General features: G+C 46.3%; 1 protein-coding gene across 1 annotated transcript; it reads left to right on the top strand.

Moving 5' to 3' along the window:
* Positions 1–3,877: 3,877 nt before the first annotated feature.
* LOC141508544 (alpha-tectorin-like) lies at positions 3,878–19,133 on the top strand. The gene is made up of 15 exons (XM_074217273.1): positions 3,878–3,905; positions 3,986–4,024; positions 4,483–4,613; positions 4,881–5,165; positions 5,694–5,831; positions 5,957–6,116; positions 6,229–6,773; positions 7,951–8,491; positions 9,102–9,697; positions 10,489–11,053; positions 12,970–13,568; positions 13,689–14,247; positions 15,912–16,114; positions 17,237–17,638; positions 19,074–19,133. The coding sequence occupies exons 1-15, from the start codon at positions 3,878–3,880 to the stop codon at positions 19,131–19,133; spliced, it is 4,851 nt and encodes a 1,616-aa protein (XP_074073374.1).
* Positions 19,134–20,084: the final 951 nt, after the last annotated feature.

Raw genomic sequence — 20,084 nt, 5'->3', positions numbered from 1 at the left:
TGTATTAATAAGTTTTTATTAAAGGCAGCTGGTGCAGAAGACGATTTCAAATCTAGCCTTAGACAGTTACTAGCTGGGTGACCCTGAGCAAGTCACTTAACTTCTCTGGATCTCAGTTTCTTTACAGAGGGATCATAACAGCAGCTGCCTTGCAGGGTTCTTGGGAGATCAAATGAGCTCATATTTGCAAAAGAGCAGAGAATAGTGTCCAGCAAACAGTAGGTATTACATAAATGCTTATTCTCCCCCTTCCCATGAAACAGAGAAAATTTAACCCCTCTCTCAGTCCCCCCCGCCAAGCTCTTCTTTTTCTGCATCAGGTCTGTAGAACCTGGGTGGGAGTGGCGTGGGGAGGAGGTTGAGTGAGATATTAGGAAGAAGAAGGGGCCAACTGACTGGACTAAGAGATCCAGTTTCTTCTCCGTTGTCCACTCCGAATGGTTGAGGTGGGTTCCAATAAGAGGGTTAAGATAAGTTTTAAAGAAATTCCTCTTTTTCCCTCCTTCCCCTCTCCCCCCAGATACAACTAAGATGCCAAAAAGAGCAAAGGAAGCTCCTAGGTCCTAGGAACAGGATCTGGGAGAAAGAGAGCTTTGGGCCAAGGCAATTGGGCCAGACTCTAAAACACAGTCATTCCTATTGTCCTGAAGCAGGTTAGGACATTTCTTAGTCTACAAGGATGTTCTATTTCTTGAGCTTAACCACTCTTCTGAAACTCTGAAGTTTGTAGAAGATCTCCAGGTCTAAGATGTTTTCAACATCACCTTCCCCAAGTCAATTAAGGCTCCAGGGCTAGGATTAGGTCCAGAGCATGGGGCTAAGAGACAGGATGGGACTTGGCAAGAGAGTTGGAGGATAGAGAGGGAGTCAAGGGAGACAGATGGGTGCTGGGAGTCTGTTCCTCTACATAAAGGACTGGAAAAACTTGGGGCCAGATTGGGGACACTTGGTCTTCTTTCTATCCTGTCTTTTCAGATACCTCCTGGATGTTTGAGATCTTAAGCCTCTTTGAACTGCAGCAAATACTGGCCATACCTCTGTCCCTCCTATTGTCCTCACATCTCCCTATTCAGAGCTTTATTTAGTGGGGCAAGGTGAGACTCAAGATTAGAAGGCACTTGAGCCTAAATCTAATTCTCAAATTTTACAAAGGAGCAAACTGAGGCCATTGTCATATATTGAATTATGATCCTGAATCTCCACAGTCCTGCACAAGACCTTCCAATTTTTTCTCCTACCTCCACTACCCCAACATTTCAGACAACCTAGCCTCTGTCTCTTCCCCCCAGGAAATCTATTTCATTCAAGATCCAAGGGATGTTTGTGTCTCCTTCTTTTACTTCTCCAAGTTGATGAATTTTTTCTAGAGCTAGAGAGTCTAGAGGCCTTCAAGGAGGAGTTACTTAATGGAACTGGTAGGGGGCTGGTGCCCTTCTGAATGGGAGAGGCAGAAGGAAGGGTATGGGCTTTGATAAAATCCCAAATCTAAAATGAGGTATCATGTTGGCAAAGATTTCATCTCTATCCTCAAGGGCTTTCCAGATTAATTGGAAATTACTTTGCTTTCCCTAGCATGTCACAGCAAAAAGAGAATTTTCTCAAAGTTCCTAGTCTCTTTTTCTTCCTTTGACCCTATTGTCCTCCATTCTGTCTCATTTGTAAAGTATTTTGTAAATCTTAAATATTATATAAATACTAGTTATAATTATTATATCATATCATATCATATCATATCATCATCATCATCATCATCAGTGCTTAAGCCCCACAGACTGTTAGCTCTGTAAGGATGTAGACCAGATAAATTTTCACCTCCATATCACCAGTACTTGAGTCCAGGATACTTGAAAATATAATTAATTTGGGAGGTGCGGTCCTGTGCCCCTGTGATCCTGGATACTTGGGATGCCTTGCATAACCCAGGGAATTAGATAGGTTCATCCCAAAGACAGACTTGATTAGTTGCCAGGTCAGTGGTAGGGACAGACGTGTTCAGAGAAGGAATGATCAGGATGATCAGGAGGGATTCTTAAAGGAAGGAGCTGGGCCGGGGAGACTAATAGGACTTGGGTAAACTTGGAAGCAAAAAAGATGAGCTCAATGAATAGGGATATGATTGGCTTCCACTGGCCCAGAAAGTAGAAGAATGATCCAAGTGGGGATCAACTGGGATGTTAGGTTAGGGTTAAACATGCTCCCTGGAGGAATAGAGTACTAAGCCCCTGCCCCAAGGCTTCCCCTGGGCCCAGCAACCAGTCATCCCAGGCTCCTGGTTCCTCTTTCCCTAGGACCTTGCAAGGAATATAGACCTCATTGTCAGATTTCTGGGGGATAGAGATGAACAGTGATCTCCTGGAGCATTGTAGAGAATTGCAGCTTCCAGACCAATTTCAGCCTGCTTCCCCTCTCAGATAATGGACCATAGTCAGGGAACCTTCTTCTGGAAAGGTGAAGAGTTATAGGGATGAAGTAGAAAAGGAAGGAATAGGATGATGGGGTTCTAGGGAAAGGGAAAATGAGAGGAGAAGATGTTGAAGCTGGGGAATGAAATTAAGATGGTTTTATCTTCTGCCTTCTCTCCCACCCAGGGATCTGTGGTGACTGGAAGAATGTTTTTACATTGATTTAGAGCAAGTGTTTTAGTTGGATTTATCGGGAGAAGATGGAGGACTTATCTGGCCATTTCTCTTGGGAAGATCCAGAAGTCAAGGAGACCCTGAAATTATGATTCCCTAATAAACTCTGAGAAGCGCAGACTCATGGCTGGCTTTTTGACCTTTCTCGTTGAGGGATTGGCAGCAGGAGGTGGGAAAGACTGGGGCCAAGCCATCCTCTCTCATCTCTCTGCCCAAGATTAGGGGCTGCCATCATCCCTAATGACATCATATCCTAACCTCCCCCAATCCAATCCCCAGGATACTGAATTCTAGTGGCAGTTAATTGTTAACATGAGACCTTACAGGAACAGTGGCAGGGAGTAAAGCAGTCAGAAGGGAAGGGAAGAGGAGGGCAAAGGGGGGGATGGGCATGGACACAATCATCTTGATTTTCCCTGCTATCATGATAACGTTGCATTCACTTATTTCTTTCACACTGATACCATTAGCCTCACCAGGCCTCTTTCCCAACTAGTGTTTTCATTTTTGTCTATAGAAATCCCTAGAAAATCTTAAGTAAATGAGGACTGGAAGTCCCCACTCTGCTGCTTTCCCTTGTTGCCCTCTTTTCCCCCACCCCAGTCCCTAACACACACACACACACACACACACACACACACACACACACACACACAGACACAATTGTGGCAGGAATTTTAAGCCCATTTTGGAAACTTCTTCACCATAAAGAGTTTTAAAAAATCCATACTTTTTTGAATTCAACTCAATAAACATTTTTAATGGATTTACTATATTCAAATTGCTGTGAATAAATACAAACACAAAAGGAGATTATTTAATTCCTGGTCTCCAGGAGTTGAAGTTCTCAGTCCGGCTTTTTCCTTTCTGTAAAATAAATACTTCTCCATGGATGCCTGTTCCAACCCATGGCCTCTCTGGTAACTAAATACACAACTCTTATACAATCCTAAATGAGCTTTCCTCCTTGTTCTTCATCTTCCCTCCCCCCAACCTGGCTCTGCCTTGGCCACAAGTGATGGGAACTAGGATCTGCCTCTCCTCTCAGGGGCCCCCCTATAGCCCATGGACCTCAGGAACAATAGAAATGAGGCTTCAAGGTAAAGGCAGCAGTGAGAGCTGCTGATCCAAACCAGTGAGTTTTCTGGCCCAGACCCCAACTCCACCCAGGTGCTAGGGTGACCCTACCCCATTTGCTGATGTATATAATGTTCAACCTTTAGATCTAGATCAGGGGGGCCATGGGAATGTTCTGGCTGTTGGTTGTAGGTGAGTTTGGGATTGAGAGTGGGAGGAAGACAACAGGGAAAAAGCTCAACTACCGCTCATTCTCTTTTTGCTGTCCCCAGCCTTGCAGGGGCCCTTGACCCAGGGTCAGGATGCAGCTGGTGAGTTGGGGCCCCAGGGTAGGAAAGAGTGGTACCCTACATGATGAGACCTGAAGAGCAATGGTGGGGAAATAGCATGCAGAGTAGGGAGTCTGCTCTCCAACCCTGTCCTGGACAAGGGGGGCAAAGAGGGGAGAAACATGAATTTAATACTCTTGGAAAGTCTCTAGCCAGAGTAAGGTAGATTTGACTCCTGGGAGTCTTCCACTTATTGGGGTAGGGGGGGTGAGGTTAGGGTAAGGCAGTGCAGTACACTGTCTGGGGTCTTATAGAAAGGCAAGACACCCAAAAGGATCAAACCAAGGCAGGGCCAAGATTCCCTTTGCTAATGCTTAGGGTTTGGGAGGCCTTGTATATAATTGAGAGGGGAGTGTGGTTAATAAGAGGATGAGGTCTCTGTCCTGAAGCCCTGAGGGAAGGGGCTGTTTCTGTGCTCTGAGAAGCCCCTGAACCCCCAGCCACCCTCCTGTATCCCTTTGGCCCTGAGCATGGAGATCAGAGTGTCCTTAGGGCAGATGATGGTCATTCTCCAAAGTTTCAACTCTCCGAACCCTTCAGCTTCTTTGGAGCCACTTACCAAGATGTCTATGTGAGTCTAGCTTTCTTGATTCCAACCCTTCCATTCTCCATGGCCATCTCAGCCCTGCCTGGTCTCCAGCCCCATGATTCCACCACTACCTCCTCCCTAGGACTCCATTCTCTTCCTTTCCTCCAAGTTCCCTCCTCTCCTGTCCCCTATCCCCTATCCCTTCTCAAATAGTTTTTACTCCCTCTCTCCTTGACCCTATTACTTCTCCCTTCCTTCCACTTTCTTCCCTGATTTCTGTGCCCTGGACTTCTCCATCATCCTGCACAGGTGAACACCAATGGCCTGATCTCTTTTGAGGTGCCAGTATCCCAATTCATCCCTCATGCCTTCCCTCTTGAGGATGGCCGGGCATTTGTGGCTCCATTCTGGGCTGATATAACCACTGACAAGATAGGGCAGGTGTGGTACCGAGAGAGCCGGCGGCCCAGTCTGCTTCACCGCGCCTCCAGAGAACTGGCCACTGCCTTTCCTGGCTCCCGAGGGACCAGTCTTCACTCTCTGTTTGTGGCTACCTGGGACCGAGTCCCCTTTTACAGATCCCAGACCGAACAGGTGAGGGAAGGGAAAATATGAAGGACTAGGGAACCAGACGCCCAAAGACCACATCCTCTTGGTGGTTCTTAGGCTCTGAGGGTTCCAAAGGTCCATGTTCTGAGATTTCAAAAGGTCCATGGACCAGAGTAGGTGAGGAAGGATGGAGAGAGAGAGAGAGAGAGAGAGAGAGAGAGAGAGAGAGAGAGAGAGAGAGAGAGAGAGAGAGAGAGAAAAGAAGAAAGAACCAGAACCAGATGGGAAAAAAAGGCAGATGGGTTGAGAGAGACATTTGCTAAGCAGAAGGATGGAGTGGAAGAAAGAGATAAGAGATAAAGAAACAGGAAAAAGTAAGTGGTTGAGACTTGTTTGATGTCTAAAACTCAGCAATTTTTGTGAGAGGGTAGAGAAGGCCCCCATCTAATCACTGCCACCCTAGAACTCTTTCCCTAGATCTAGTCCACAGAATCCTTTTGAGGATTAGAAGATATCCTATACATTCTCACCTATAAACTCACCACGCTCTCATACCATTCTCCATTCTCATAGGTGAATACTTTCCAGGCAGTGCTGGCTTTTGGGACCAATGCTTCTTATGTTCTTTTGAATTATGGTGACATACAGTGGACAACAGGAGTGTCCAGTGGAGGGAATCCCAGCAATGGCCTGGGAGGGACCCCAGCACAGGTGGAGGTCAAGGGATTGGGCAGGGGTGGGGGAAGTCTTCTGGGTTTTCTACCCAAAGGTTCCCAGAGGAGTGGTGACCTGCAGGTGGGGAAGCATTTAGGTTCACCTGGGTCACTTCCCCCCAGGCTGGTTTCAACAGTGGCACAGCCCAGGACTATTTCAACATCCCTGGCTCTAGGACTTCTGCCATCATCCACATAACCTCCACCAGTAATGTGGGCATTCCAGGGCTGTGGGTTTTCCGAACAGACAAGTTCATAGTCCCAAACGGCTGTGTCTACAAAGGTGAGTAGTCATAAGGACCCAGCCCTCCCAGTTCCTGATCCCTTAGTCCCATTCTCCTCAGAAACCCAGGTGCTCTGTCCTCAATGCTTGCCTTAAGGTCACTGTTGTCCAGTCCCCCAGTCCCCCAGTCCCCCAGTCCCCCAGTCCCCCAGTCCCCCAGTCCCCCAGTCCCCCAGTCCCCCAGTCCCCCAGTCCCCCAGTCCCCCAGTCTCATTACCCTCTGGGACCCAGATGTCTGAGTGTATCTCATCTCATTACCTTTCTTCAGCCCAATTCTTGCCCATTGGTGCCACCTTCTGGAATAGCAGTACTTGTGGATATCGGTGCAAATGCCCAACTAATCAGAAAGTTTGGTGCTGGCCTGAGTCATGCCAGGCAGAACAGCAGTGCCATGCCACCTACCCCTTCTTCTACTGCCAGGCCCACCAGGGGCCCTCATGCCAGCTAGGGCCCAATGGGCACCTTCGTACCTTCTCTGGGTACCTGCTCCACCTCCACCCCTGCACATACATCCTGGCCCAGGCCCCTGACAATGTGCTTGGCTTCCAAGTCAAGGTGGAGAGCAAGGGGACAAGCCAGACACCAAGGTTCCAGCTACGGCTCCTGATCCATGGCCAAGAGGTCGTGGTGCCAAATGGAGCAATAGGTCACGTGCAGGTGAGTCTGGATTTGAAGAAGTGAAAAAGGGAGGAGAACCGGAAAAAGTTAATCAAGAAGAGAAGCTAGGTGGTGCAGTGAATAAAGCACCAGCCTTGGAGTCAGGAGGACCTGAGTTCAAATCCAGCCTCAGATGTGCTAGTTGTGTGACCCTGGACAAGTCACTTAACCCCAAGTCTCCCATTGGAAAAAAAAAGAATAGGTCAGTTAGGTGATGCAGTGAATAGAGTACAGGCCCTGGAGTCAGGAGGACCCGAGTTCAAATCTGACCTCAGACACAATAATTTCTTAGCTGTGTGACCTTGGGCAAGTCACTTAACCATGTTGTCTTGCAAAAAACAACAAAAAAAAAAGTTAATCAAGAGATAACTTGGATTTTCCCTCAATAGGAGTCTTGATGTATTGGTAGGTGTTTATTGGATGTGCTGTATGCAGCAGGGATTCTCATTCTCATTCTCACAGGCTAGACTGGATGACCTCTGGATGACCACTTTCAACTCTCAAATTCTATGATTCTGAGATGCTACTATTATTAATAATGATATTGAAATAATACTAACATAGCAATCTCTGCGGGAAATCTAGGAGATAACAGGTTCCCCAAACATCTCAATAAGCTTAAACATTGAGCTAATTCTAACAAGGTGGATTTTATACTTGTGTTTAGATGTGGAAACTAAGGCAGGTAGAAGTTAGACTTGAGGTAAAAAAACTGGGCTACCTCTATAGGGAGTAAGCTCCTCTTTCTTGGAGGTCTTCAAGATACAGGTGGATGGTCAGTCACTCGTTGGGCGGGTGATAGTGGGAGTTCCCTTCAGATATGAGTTGGAGTAGTAGCTGTTGAAGTCCCTTCAAACTAAAATTCTGTGATTTATGGTGGGTGTCTCATGGGGGAGGGTTAGGACAAAAGGGGTCATGTTGGGGAGTAGGAAATGGGGTTCACATATGGAGGGATGAATAGGAAGTATGGGAGATAGAGAATAGAACAGCAGGATGGGACTTAGGTCTATGACTCATGTTCTCTAAGTTAAGAGAGCTCTTAGCTCATTTGTAATTCTTAAAGTAAGAGCTATTTTATGCCACTTTCCCCCCACCCCAAAGTTCTCTGGGTCCGTTTGATGTCTGTGTCCTCTGTCAGAGCTGAGAGGCCCATTATCCCTCTCTCTTTGTCTCCTAGGTAAATGGCCTCCGCTTCTTAATGCCCATACAGCTCTTTGAGGGGAGCCTCACTGCCCATGTCAGCGGCTTTGCCACCTACCTCACTACTGACTTTGGTCTGGAGCTGTGGGTACAAGAGGGGCGTATAGCTCTCACTGTGCCAGCCACACTGGGCAGCAATGTGAGGGGACTGTGTGGGGCAGAGGCTTTGACCCCTTCAGGGACCCCACAGTGGCAGCCCACCCTTTTGGTTACCAGCTGGCAAACAGACAAGTCATGTGGACATAGAGTCCCGAACCGTCCCCCAGATCAAATGGTCTTGTACACAGGCCGTGAGACTTGTGGTCTGCTGGAGGCATCCCCGGGACCCTTTGCTGCCTGTGCACAGGTTCTTTCCCCAAGGCCATTTGTGGAAAGCTGTGCTGAGGAGTTGTGTAGTGCTGAAGGAGAGCCTCTTGTCCTCTGCCAGGCCCTGGCAGCCTATGCTCGAAGCTGCCAGGCTGCCAACATCACTGTGGGCACATGGAGGAGCCAAAGCTTCTGTGGTGAGGAAAGCCGGGGTGAGGAACCATAATCTAAGGGGGGGCACTACTTGGTCAGTGGGCTTCAAGGCCTATCCATCTCCTCCACTGGTGGCCCGGTTTGACACCTATCACCATGTGACTGAAGCCGAGTCATTAGCCTTAATTTACTGGATTGGACAATAATTTGTCTGATACAGATCTGTAGGATGGGGGGCATAGGTGGTGGTGTGGCAGCAAATTTAGGATTAGAGTTAGGGTTAACCCCCTAATGTGACTTAGGATTACATTCACTGTGGTCTAGGTTCTAGGAAAAATGAGGCCACAGTCCCTCTGTTCTCTGCCTCGATCAGACCCTGTCTGAAGTACTGTGTTTGGTTTGGGGTGCCATTGCTCAAGATGAGTTAGCAAGCATTCAGAAGAGGGCAACTGGATGTGTGAAGGGTCTTAAAGAGCTCAGCCTCAAGCCTCATATAAATATCAACTAACATTGTTATTATTTTTTCTCAATTATTATTATCTCTCTAGGACTTTGCTTCCCTCCCTCTTTGAATCTCTCTTCATTCTCTCATCAAAGTCGGTCTCCCTCCCTCTCAGTTGGTCTGCTTTGTCTCCCAAGTGATTCATTTCTTTCTCCTCCAACCTCCAGATATGTCATGTCCAAAGAACAGTCACTATGAGGCCTGTACTAGTCCCTGTGGGGCCAGCTGCTTGGATTCCCTGGCTCCACTGTTCTGCAAGGGACCATGTCGGGAGGGATGTGCCTGTGATTCTGGATACCTCCTCAGCAGCGGAGCCTGCATCCCCCAGACCCATTGTGGCTGCTCTCTCCACGGCCGCTACTTCCCAGTGGGGGCCCAAGTGCTCAATGATAACTGTAGTCAGAAATGCTCATGTGAGGGTCCTGGGCAGCCGGTGCATTGTCACCCTTATGCTTGCAAAGTTGGAGAAGTGTGTAAGGTGCAGGATGGGGTCAGGGGCTGCATCCCTGGGGATGATGGTAGCATCTGGGTAGCAGGGGACCCTCATTACAAAACCTTTGATGGGGTGGCCTTCACAGCCCAGGGTGCTTGCCACTACACACTGACCCAGAGCTGCCATGCCCAGGTGTGGCCACCAGTCTTTTCTGTGCATGTGCAGAATGAACACCGTAGCTCCATTGCTGTGGCCTGGACCCGGCAAGTGGAAGTGAATATGTATGGGGAAAAGATCGTAATGTCTTCCAAAGCACCTGGAAAGGTACAGGTGAGTGTCAGCTGAGTAAGAGCCCGGGAGATGGCCAGGTCACTGGGTTGGCAGGCAGAGTTTAGGAACTGTTGCCTGTTTTCTCCTCCATACCACCTAGACAGCGCTCCCTAATAACTCCTTGGGAACCTTCCTGCATCTGGCCCTTCCCCTCAGATTGATTTTACTTGGAGGTTGAGTTTACCAGAGGGCTGTCCATTACCTCCCGCATATACTGCTGCCTTGCTTGTTGCCCTCGAGAGTCACAGTGATGCCTAGCAGGGCACACCCTCCACACCTCCCAGGGGAACTAAGACATCCTGGTCTAGCAGAGAAGACATAGCCCTCCTACACCACATGGAAGAGTTTTCTTGGAGAGCTTTCTGTTGATTGAGAGAAACCAAGGTAGTCACACAAGAGATCAGGGGTTAGGGGCGGCTAGGTGGTGCAGTGGATAAAGCACCAGCCCTGGAGTCAGGAGTACCTGGGTTCAAATCCGGTCTCAGACATTTAATAATTACCTCGCTGTCTTGGGCAAGCCACTTAACCCCACCGCCTTACAAAAAAAAAAACCTAAAAAAAAGTCAGCTTTTGGGGCAGCTAGGTGGTGTAGGGGATAAAGCACCGGCCCTGGAGTCAGGAGTACCTGGGCCGTGTGGCCTTGAGCAACCCACTTAACCCCATTTGCCTTGCAAAAAACCTAAAAAAAAAAAAGAGAGAGAGAGAGAGAGATCAGGGGTTAGTCTGTAGCGCATCCAGGGGGGTTCCGGAAGGGGGAGACTCTATAGGTCTACATTTTTGCTGTGTCCCAGGTAAATGGATCTCAGAGGAATCTGCCCTTGACTCTGGCTGGGGGCCGTATCCATGTCTACTTCAGCGGCTCAGGGTCTGTGCTTCAGACAGATATTGGGCTCTTGGTCACCTTTGACTGGCGACACTATGTCTCTATCATGGTGCCTGAGACCTACGCAGGCTTCCTGTGTGGTCTGGGTGGGAATTTCAACGGAAACCCCAAGGACGACTTCCAAGGTCCTAATGGCTCACTTCTCCCCGATGCCCAAGCCTTCATAGAAAGCTGGAAGGACTCAGGCTCCCCTGCCCACTGCTCTGCCATGGGCCCAGCACCCCAATGCACCAAGGAAAGAGAGGCTCGGTATCGGTCCCGGGACTTTTGTGGCTTGCTCGGGGATCAGGATGGGCCATTCCGTGCCTGTGATAAGGTAGCAGATGCCCAGGTTCATGTGGAGAACTGTGTCCATGATCTCTGTGCCTCTGGGGTGATCCTGAGGCCTCTGTGTGAAGTTCTGCGCAGTTATGCCCAACAATGCCAGCGCCATGGGCTCACTATCCAAGCCTGGAGACACTGGGTGGGCTGTGGTGAGTGACCATCAATTCTGCTTCCCCTAGAATCTTCTTATGCTACCCTCCCTACTTCCCAGAGGCCTCTTGTCTTTTCTCTTTGACTTTCACTGTTTCTTCCTCTCCCTTTCCACTCTCATCCTACAAATGATTTTCAACTTAAGCACAAGAAATATGAAAGCCAACTTTACTTCTTCCTTAGACAATGTCACTTTATATACTTGTGATGTCCCATTTTTCCAAGTGCTTTCACAGGCATGATCTACTAAATTCATTAAATCACCCCAGATGGGGCGTAGAAGAAAGTCCCTCAAGAGAAACCTTTGGCCCAGTTAAATCCCAATCCAAAGTGTGGAGAGTTAGTCTGTCATAAATCTGCAGAAAGCTGCCCTGAGTCATGTTTTTTACAAAGGGCAAATTCTTTCTCCAATGATAAGACTACAGAAACTGAGGCACAGAAATGATTAATGCTTAAAATCATACAATAGGAATTTAATGCATGCTTACCGACTCCTAATATGTGACAGGGAAAAAAGGACTGTTGTTTCTATCTCAAGGCCACAGTTCTCTGTCCACTACAACCCTCTATCAGCCTCTTGTGTGATGCACACTGGCAATCTAGTGGAAAGAACCCCAAATTGTAATTCAGATAATGAGCATTCTGTTCCAATTCTGTTCACCATCACTAACCATGTGACACTGGGTATCTCCAGGATCTTGGTAAAATGAGGAAGTTGAAGTAGATGACCACTTAAGGTCCCTTCCAGATCTAAGACCCATGATTCTCTAAGATTTCCTCAACAAAAGTTGGCAGATCTTATCTCGGTTGATGTGTGTGGTTTTTTTAAAGAACAAATACTCATTTTACCTTCAGTCAAGTCAGGGAACAAACACTGTGGTAGTAGAAACCCCAGAGGTAAACAGATGTAACTTTGAAATCTTTCGTCCCCCTCTCTCCTACTCCACTGGTGGGAGGATTGAGCTCCAACCCAACTTCATGGGAACCTTGGTGGTGACTGGTGGTGTCATGAGCCCATGACACCTGAGCACTTTCCAATTAATCTGTTGCCAGTGCCAACTGAGCCATACACCAGGTTGGGTAGATGCTTATGTTGGATGAATGAAGGAATATGGGTGCACCTTGCTTTAGGCAATTGTGACTTCCTGAGGAAAATGAGTGTAAAGTAGCTGTTTCCACAAAAGCTCCCATTCTAGAACCAAGAGACATTCATTGAGGCAAGAAGAAATACATTTAGAAAAGTTGAAGGTAGACTTACTGTACAGGGAAAAGAATAAATAGAGGATAAAGACTAGAATTATAAACAAGTTCAAGAGGAGGTTGGAGTTTAGATAAGTTCTGACCTCATCCATGATGAGTTTTTCAAGTTAAACTTTCTCCCAAATCTGCTTGATCCATTGTCTGACAAAACTGGAAGATTGTAGTATGAACCCCTCATTTTACAGATGAAGAAATTAAGGTCCAGAAAGTCACCAGTAACTTTTCCAGGTTCCCCACATTGGTACCTTTCCTTCTACAATTTGCTCTGTATAAATCTTGTTCAGCATAGTTATTTGCCTATTGTTTATCCCATTAGGCTGTAAGCTCTCTGAGGGCAGGGCCTGTCTTTGACCTTTTTCTGTGTCCCTGGAGTCTGGCTCATAGTAGTTGGTTAATAATTGAATAATTGCTTGTTGATTGACTTACTTCCTTCTGAACCCAGATCTTCTGGCTCTTTTAATTGTATCATACATTATCATACAGCCTGACTTTTAATTACAAGCATACATTATATAAATATAAGCATACAGATAAGCATCTTATCTGGTAAATCTAGCTTCCCCTAACTTTCCTTTAAGACATCCCTCAGGATCTTGGGGAGATCTGCTCTTAAGAGCATTTTTCTTATTCTAATGCCCACTATCCTATTTTGCAGAGGTAGCCTGTCCCATCCACAGCCACTATGAACTCTGTGGATCCTCTTGCCCTAATTCCTGCACAGACCCTACTCTGGCTGACCAATGTCAGACTCCATGCCAAGAGGGCTGCCAGTGTGACCAGGGCTTCATATTGAGTGGCACTGACTGTGTGACCCCATCTCAGTGTGGCTGCACCTTGGAGGGCAGATACTATCTGCCTGAGGAGACCTTTTGGGAAGGGAAGGACTGCCAGCATTTCTGCCACTGTGATGCCTCTACCCATAAGGTACACTGTTCCAACTCCTCTTGTGGACCTAGGGAGAGGTGTGGCATCCTGAAGGGCGTCTTTGGATGCCACAACCTCGTCCCTAGCACCTGCCAGATCCTAGGACGATCACAGCACATCACCTTTGATGGGAAGACTTATGACTTTCCAGGGACCTGCAAATACGTCTTCTCTGAGCTATGTGGTTCCTTGGAGTCCCTGCCCTTTTTCAGAGTGGAAGTTAAGAAGGAATACAGATCAAGCACTCCCACATCTGTGATCTCAGAGGTGCTCATCCTGATCAATGGGACCACGATCCATCTTCAAAAAAAAACCCCAGGTCTGGTGGAGGTAGGTCCATATTAAAGAATCCTCATGGATACTCTACATCTAGACTCACCAATATCCATTTTCCACAATCCCTGGGGAGATTGCACCCCACAGTTCTCTGGCTATCTTTTGTTTCCCCAGGTGAATGGAGAGTCTCTGCTCCTTCCACTGAGCTTCAATTCTGGTGGCATCATCTTATATCCAGATGGGTTCCATTTGACTCTAAGGACAGATTTTGGGTTGACACTTAGTTCTGATCTTGCCTACAGTCTCTTCCTCTCCCTGCCCCCTACCTATGAAGGCCACACCTGTGGACTCTGTGGGAATTTTAGTTGGAGTCCTGAGGATGAGCTCCAGGTCCAGGTCTCTGTCAGGGGAGAAACTGCTGAGAACTTGACTTCTAAGTGGAAAATCAAGGACTGTGACGATCCTTGTCCTCATGGTGGTTGCCCAACCTGCGCAGACCAAAAGCAGCTTATTCAGGGAAAGGCACAGTGTTGGATCCTCCAAAACCCCCAGGGACCATTCTCTGCCTGCCATGCTGAGATCGACCCAGAACCTTATGTGGCCAGCTGTGCCAATGACATGTGTCTCTCCATGGGCAATAGAACCATTCTCTGTCTCTCTGTCCAGTCTTATGTTGCTGCCTGTCAGAGAGCAAACATTACCATTGGCTTCTGGAGGAACAACTCCTTCTGTGGTGAGTCAGTCCTGATCTGGAAACATCTTGTACATCACAGTGTTACATTAGACTTAGTTGAATTGAATTGCCCCCAAACAGTTTCCAATGAGATAACCAGAATCGATGTTTAAGAGTGTTGGATTTTTTAAAAAAATTTTATTTCCTTAAAAATATTTTAAAAGACCTGCTATTCTTGCCTCGCAGAACTTTTAGAAATCATAGAGAATGGAACTGGATCTGAGAAGCTTGTCCATTTGAGTTATGATTTGCAACAGAATTGGGATCCTGAGATAAAACATCACACATTCATTCATTCACTCACCAAGTTTTTTATTTCTCTCCCACTGAATAGAAGTATCATTATTTTCTGCATTGCTGTAGTATAGCCCTGATTAGACATGTAAGTCTGCTAATTCCCCAATTTTTCCTTACAGAAAAAAGTGTGTGGGGTTTTGAGTTGTTGAATATAACAAAGAGGTCAAAAGAAGATGCATAACAATAAATTTAAAACTTTAAAAAATGAAGTATCTATTCTATGCTAAGCATTACAGGGAGAAGGAAAGGAAGCAAAATGAGTAGCAGCTATGGTTCTGGTTAGCAGAACCTTTATTATCTTGCTTGGATGATCTAACAAAAGGGTCCACGATCTCCTACAGACAGCTATTCTCTCTGGAGATAGAGATGGAAGGCATCTATCTTTAACCACGGGCAACTCTGTGTCCTTCCAGAGCCACAGATCAGCCAAAGGGCCATCACGCAGTCCAAACTGGGATCAGAAAGACATAAAGGCTAAGGAAATCGGGAAGGCAAGGTTAGGTCACTGTGGTGGTGACCTAAGGAAGTTTTGGGGTATTGTGATTCAGACATTTCAGTCTTGTCTTAGTCTTCATGTCCCCATTTGGGTTTTTTTTTTTAAATACAAGAGTGGTTTGTCATTTCCTTTTCCAGTTCATTTTGCAGATAAGGAAACTGAGGCAGACAGAATGAAAGATCTTGCCCAGAGTCACACAGCTAGGAAGTATCTGAGGCTGAATTGGAACTCAGGTCTTCCTGAATCCAGGCTCAGCTCTCTATCCATTGTGCCATCTTGTCTCCCTTGGAGTCCGTATGTAATTAGGGTTTTGTTTTTGGGGTTTTTTTTTTAGGTTTTTCAAGGCAATGGGGTTAAGTGGCTTGCCCAAGGCCACATGGCTAGGTCATTATTAATTGTCTGAGGTTGGATTTGAACCCAGGTACTCCTGACTCCAAGGCTGTTGCTCTATTCACTGCACCACCTAGCCATCCCTGTAATTAGGTTTTGAAAGACAGGAAAGATTTGGAAAGGTGAAAAGAAGCATATATTTCTGGGGCTAGTGAGAAAACTTTTCTAGTTGGATGAGAGGGACTATTTAACCTCCTTTGAACAAGAGAAGGGAAACAAGGCAGCCAGGCCGGATGTAGTTATATTATGAGTAGCCTTGAGACATAAGTTGAGGGATTGGGATTTGATATGAGAGGTAGCAGTGAGTCACTTTGGGTTCCTAAGCTGGGAGGGGCGCCTTGGCCAGAGTGGTATTTTAGGGAGGTTAGTCTGGCAATGTGTGCAAACAGAACTGGAGTAGGCCAGTGTGGAAACCAGTCCGTGGACTATGCCATGAACCAGTTGGTGTTCCTCACCCCCATACTGTTCCTCCCCTTCCCAGACCCAGATTGTCCGGCCCACAGTCATTATCACCTCTGCCGAGACCCCGCCAAGGTCCGGTTCTGTGCTGCGGTTCCTCTGCCTCTGCCTGCTAACCCAAGTTGCTCTGAGGGCTGTGCCTGTTTTGAGGGCTACCTGTGGAGTGGGAACAGGTGTGTTCTACCAGCCCAATGTGGCTGTGAGAATGAGGGGCGCTACTACAAGGTAAGTATGGAATACAGAGAAAGGCCTAGTGTGCAGACTGGCAGAAGAGGCAGGATAGAGAGGTGACGTGACCCACCTGGCTAACAACAGCAACAAATCAATAATAATAATAATAATAATATAATAATTAGCATCATAGAGCACTTGATGTGCTTTATAGATATTATCTCTTTTGATCCTCACAGCAATCCTGAGGAGGTACTATTATTTTAATAATCCCCATTTTACAGGTGAGGAAACTGAGGCAGGCAGCGATTCAAGTGATTTCTCTAGGATCACAGTTAGTATCTGAGGCTAGACTCAAGGTCCAATGTTCATGGCCTCTAATTCTGTCTTGAATTCTTACTTTATGTGTGTGCCCTTGGAAAAGTCACTTAATTTCCTGGAACATCTTCATCATCATCTGTAAAATGAGTGAGTAGGATTAGGTAACATTTAATTCATTCTAATCCTCAGCCTCAATAAGACAGTCTGACCCTTGCTCCCGATCCTCCCCCCCCTCACCATTTCCACAAACTGGGGTCAGCACCAAGGTTCAGCTACCAAAGGCATTTCTATGATGACAGCTGGAGGGGTAGGCTGAGGGAGGTCCCGGATGTCCTCACAGGTTCAGGCTGTCTCACAACATTCCAGTCATTTCTCTTTTTGAGGCTTTATATTTTCAGGATATGTGACCTTTCGACAGAATGCCTTCCTCAGGTTTTCTTCACATGATATAATGTAGGATTTTGTTTATCTGTCCTAAACATGTCTGGGTTTCCTTTATTTGTCCCCTCCCTGACTCTAGGGATATTAAGCTTATACTCTTTAGGTTTTTTCCTTTCTAGATTGATGAAGCTTCTTTTTAAGTTTGTCTTCCTTCAGCCTCATCTAAGTCTATATCAATCTGGGGCTTTGGCCCAGCACCCTTTCCAACCCACTGTTTCAGACTCTACCCCACATATATCGAAAGAAACCCATCCCTATTCTCCCCCAGCCTCCCCCAGCATCCCCCAACTGGGAGGGACCATTACTAGTGACAGCATCTCCTACCCCAACCCAGCCATCCCTACAACCCCTTGCTAGGGACCAGATATTAGTGTATTAGTGACAGCATCTTCTACCCGCCCCCCATCCTGTTAGGTCGGAGAGTTGGTCTGGCTTTCTCACTGTACCCGCCGCTGTAGCTGTGATGCTCCTGGTCAATTCCGCTGTGCTGTGGCCCGGTGTCCTGAAGGGGAGCTATGTGCTCTGCAGGCTGGACAGCTGGGCTGTCAGAACCCCATGGGCATCTGCACAGCCACTGGGGATCCTCACTACTTTACATTTGATGGTGCAGTTGCTCACTTCCAAGGCACCTGCACCTATCAATTGTCCCACACATGTAAGGAAGCCTCTCCTCCTGGGGGTCTTTTCTACCGAGTGGAGGCCACCAACCGAAACTTCCGCAGCCGGAGAGTCTCCTTTGTGACCCATGTGGAGGTGTGGCTCAGGAACGGGGACTTCAAGGCCCATGTGGTCTTTGACCGTGGCCAGCCAGTCAAGGTAAGCAGGGATTGAAAAAGGAGAAAATGAACAGGAAGAAGGTCCCCCTTTGGGGGAGAACTCAACAATAAAGTCAGTCTCCAAACCCCAATTCTGCTACCAGCTCTCATCCTCATACGAGGTTGAGTCCATCCTCAAATTAGATTCTATTTCTAATACAGACTCTCTCCTTCATCTGCATTTTAAAACTTCCTGGATTTGACTCTTTTGGTTTGGCCTCAGAAGGCAGAGAGGCAGGTTTTGGCCAGATATAAGGAAACTTTTCCTAATAATAAGAAAAGACTGTGCTGGGAGAGACTGGGCACTGTCTTACTTTAGGAATTCAAACACAGGGCTGATGCTCACTGGCTCAGTCTTTCATGGAAATATCCGAAATTGTATATATTTAGAGAGAGAGAGACATATATGTGTGTGAATATACAGATATATATATATATATATATACATACATATATATACACACACACATATATTGGGATAAATATCCTAAATTATATATATTATATATTGTATATGTGTGTTATATATAGCCTATGTTATATATTATATATTTTATATATAGCTCAGCTATAGAATAAACCAGATAATCTTTCCAATTCTGAGATCTCTGTAATTCTAAACAGACAAAAATGATCAACTCCATGATGTAGATAAATAGAGTCACAGCTAGTCCAGAAGTCATTTCTATCTGGTTTTAGAATGCTTAGTAGGATTTCAGGACAACATATTTAATGTTCTTATTACTTGGGGAAGGACAGCCACCTTTAAAATAATCCTGAACCTGATAAATTCACCAATTGTTTGGCTGAAGAAGGGGATCTGGTTATGTGTTGGTTAAAAGAGGAGATAAGAAACCGTCTGCCAAATATGAAAATAAGCCAGAGATAATCTATTATGAATATTTAGTTCTTAATTATTATTATTTTAATTACTCAGTGAACCATTATTATTTAATTAATTGCTATTATTATTCAGTAACAAGAACATGTTAGGAGCCTATGGAGAGCTCTGAGGTAAGTGAGGTGGCCTGGCTACAGAAGATAGTGTTGGGGTCTCCCCTCTCTAGGGGGTAAACCTGGAGACTGAAAAACTTTCAAGATGCCAGAGATTGGCTTTGGCCAGATACAGGAGAACTGTGATGTCTCCTTCCCTAGGAAGCTGAAATATAAAAGGTGGTTCCTCATTCTCAGCTTCAGATGAGGATTCCTATTCAGAATTGCTGAAGCCATTTTTCAACCTATATTTGAAGTTATATTAACTATATATGATATATATAGCCTGTAGATGAAGTTATATTTACTATATATATATATATATAATATATATATATATATATAGCCTGTAGATGAAATTATATATTCCAAAGCCCCCAGTTTTCTCGGATTAGATCTAGCCTTCCCTTACCAGGTGAATGGGCTCACAATCTCCCTGCCAGTACAGCTGGGGCCACAGGCGAATGTGCAGCAGGAGAAGGACCTGCTGCTTCTCCGAGTAGGAAAGGAGCTGGAAGTCCAATACAACAGACGAAACACCCTGTTTGTGAGAGTGGGGCCGGGATACAAGGGCCAGCTGTGTGGTATGTGTGGCAACTTCAATGGGAACAAGAAAGATGACAAGATCCTTCCTAGTGGGAAGCTGGCTTCCAGTGATGCTGACTTTGGGAATGCCTGGCAGGTCAATGCCAGCCGCCCTGGGTGAGGCCACTCCCCATCACAGCTGCCCTCTCCCACACTGCCCTCCTCTGCAGGCAGAAGTGTAGCTACAGAGGGTATGGAAGCTGAGGGATACCATTATAAGATTGGCAAGGTCTCAGGCTAAATACAGGGGGCAAGGGGGCCGACTTAAGGGATTAGAGGGATTGAAGTTGTGGCCATGGTGGGCAGTCAGTAAACATTTTCTGAATCAGTAAATATCTTCACCTTCTTTGGTTCAACCAAGAACATCTCAAAATGAAATCCAACCTCAACCACTTGATACTTATTATCTGGGTGACCTTGGGCTAGTCACTTAACTATATTGCCCCACAAAAACCAAAAAGAAAAACAAAGAAAAAAATTAAGCCTTTACTGATATACTAGACAAAGGGCAAGGGAAATGTGTGTGTGTGACAGAGAGAGCGAGAGAGAAACACACACACACACACACACACACACACACACACACAGAGAGAGAGAGAGAGAGAGAGAGAGAGAGAGAGAGAGAGAGAGAGAGAGAGAAGACAGAGAGACAGAGAGACATACCTAAGACCTGCCCCCTGAGCTTTTAATCAGGTTGGACAAGGGAGAGAATGTGTCTCAAATGGTTAAGGATATTTTCTGGAGGAAAAAGTAATATTTCACTATACAGAGAGGGTGAGGAGGGCTCTCCAATGGTAAAGGTGGTATTGCACTAGGGAAAGGAGGGCACTCCTGGGATAAGGATGGTATTTCACTAGGCAGAGGAGGGT

The sequence above is a fragment of the Macrotis lagotis genome, chromosome 1 (assembly GCF_037893015.1).
Source record: "Macrotis lagotis isolate mMagLag1 chromosome 1, bilby.v1.9.chrom.fasta, whole genome shotgun sequence".
Taxonomy (NCBI): domain Eukaryota; kingdom Metazoa; phylum Chordata; class Mammalia; order Peramelemorphia; family Peramelidae; genus Macrotis; species Macrotis lagotis.
This window is presented reverse-complemented; position numbering and strand designations above follow the sequence as displayed.

Excerpts from the sequence above, each read along its gene's own strand:
- LOC141508544 (XM_074217273.1), top strand. The coding sequence starts at position 3,878 with ATGGGAATGTTCTGGCTGTTGGTTGTAG. Across the intron at positions 5,832-5,956 it reads TGGGAGGGACCCCAGCACAG|GCTGGTTTCAACAGTGGCAC; the intron begins GTGGAGGTCAAG and ends ACTTCCCCCCAG. Across the intron at positions 8,492-9,101 it reads CTGTGGTGAGGAAAGCCGGG|ATATGTCATGTCCAAAGAAC; the intron begins GTGAGGAACCAT and ends TCCAACCTCCAG.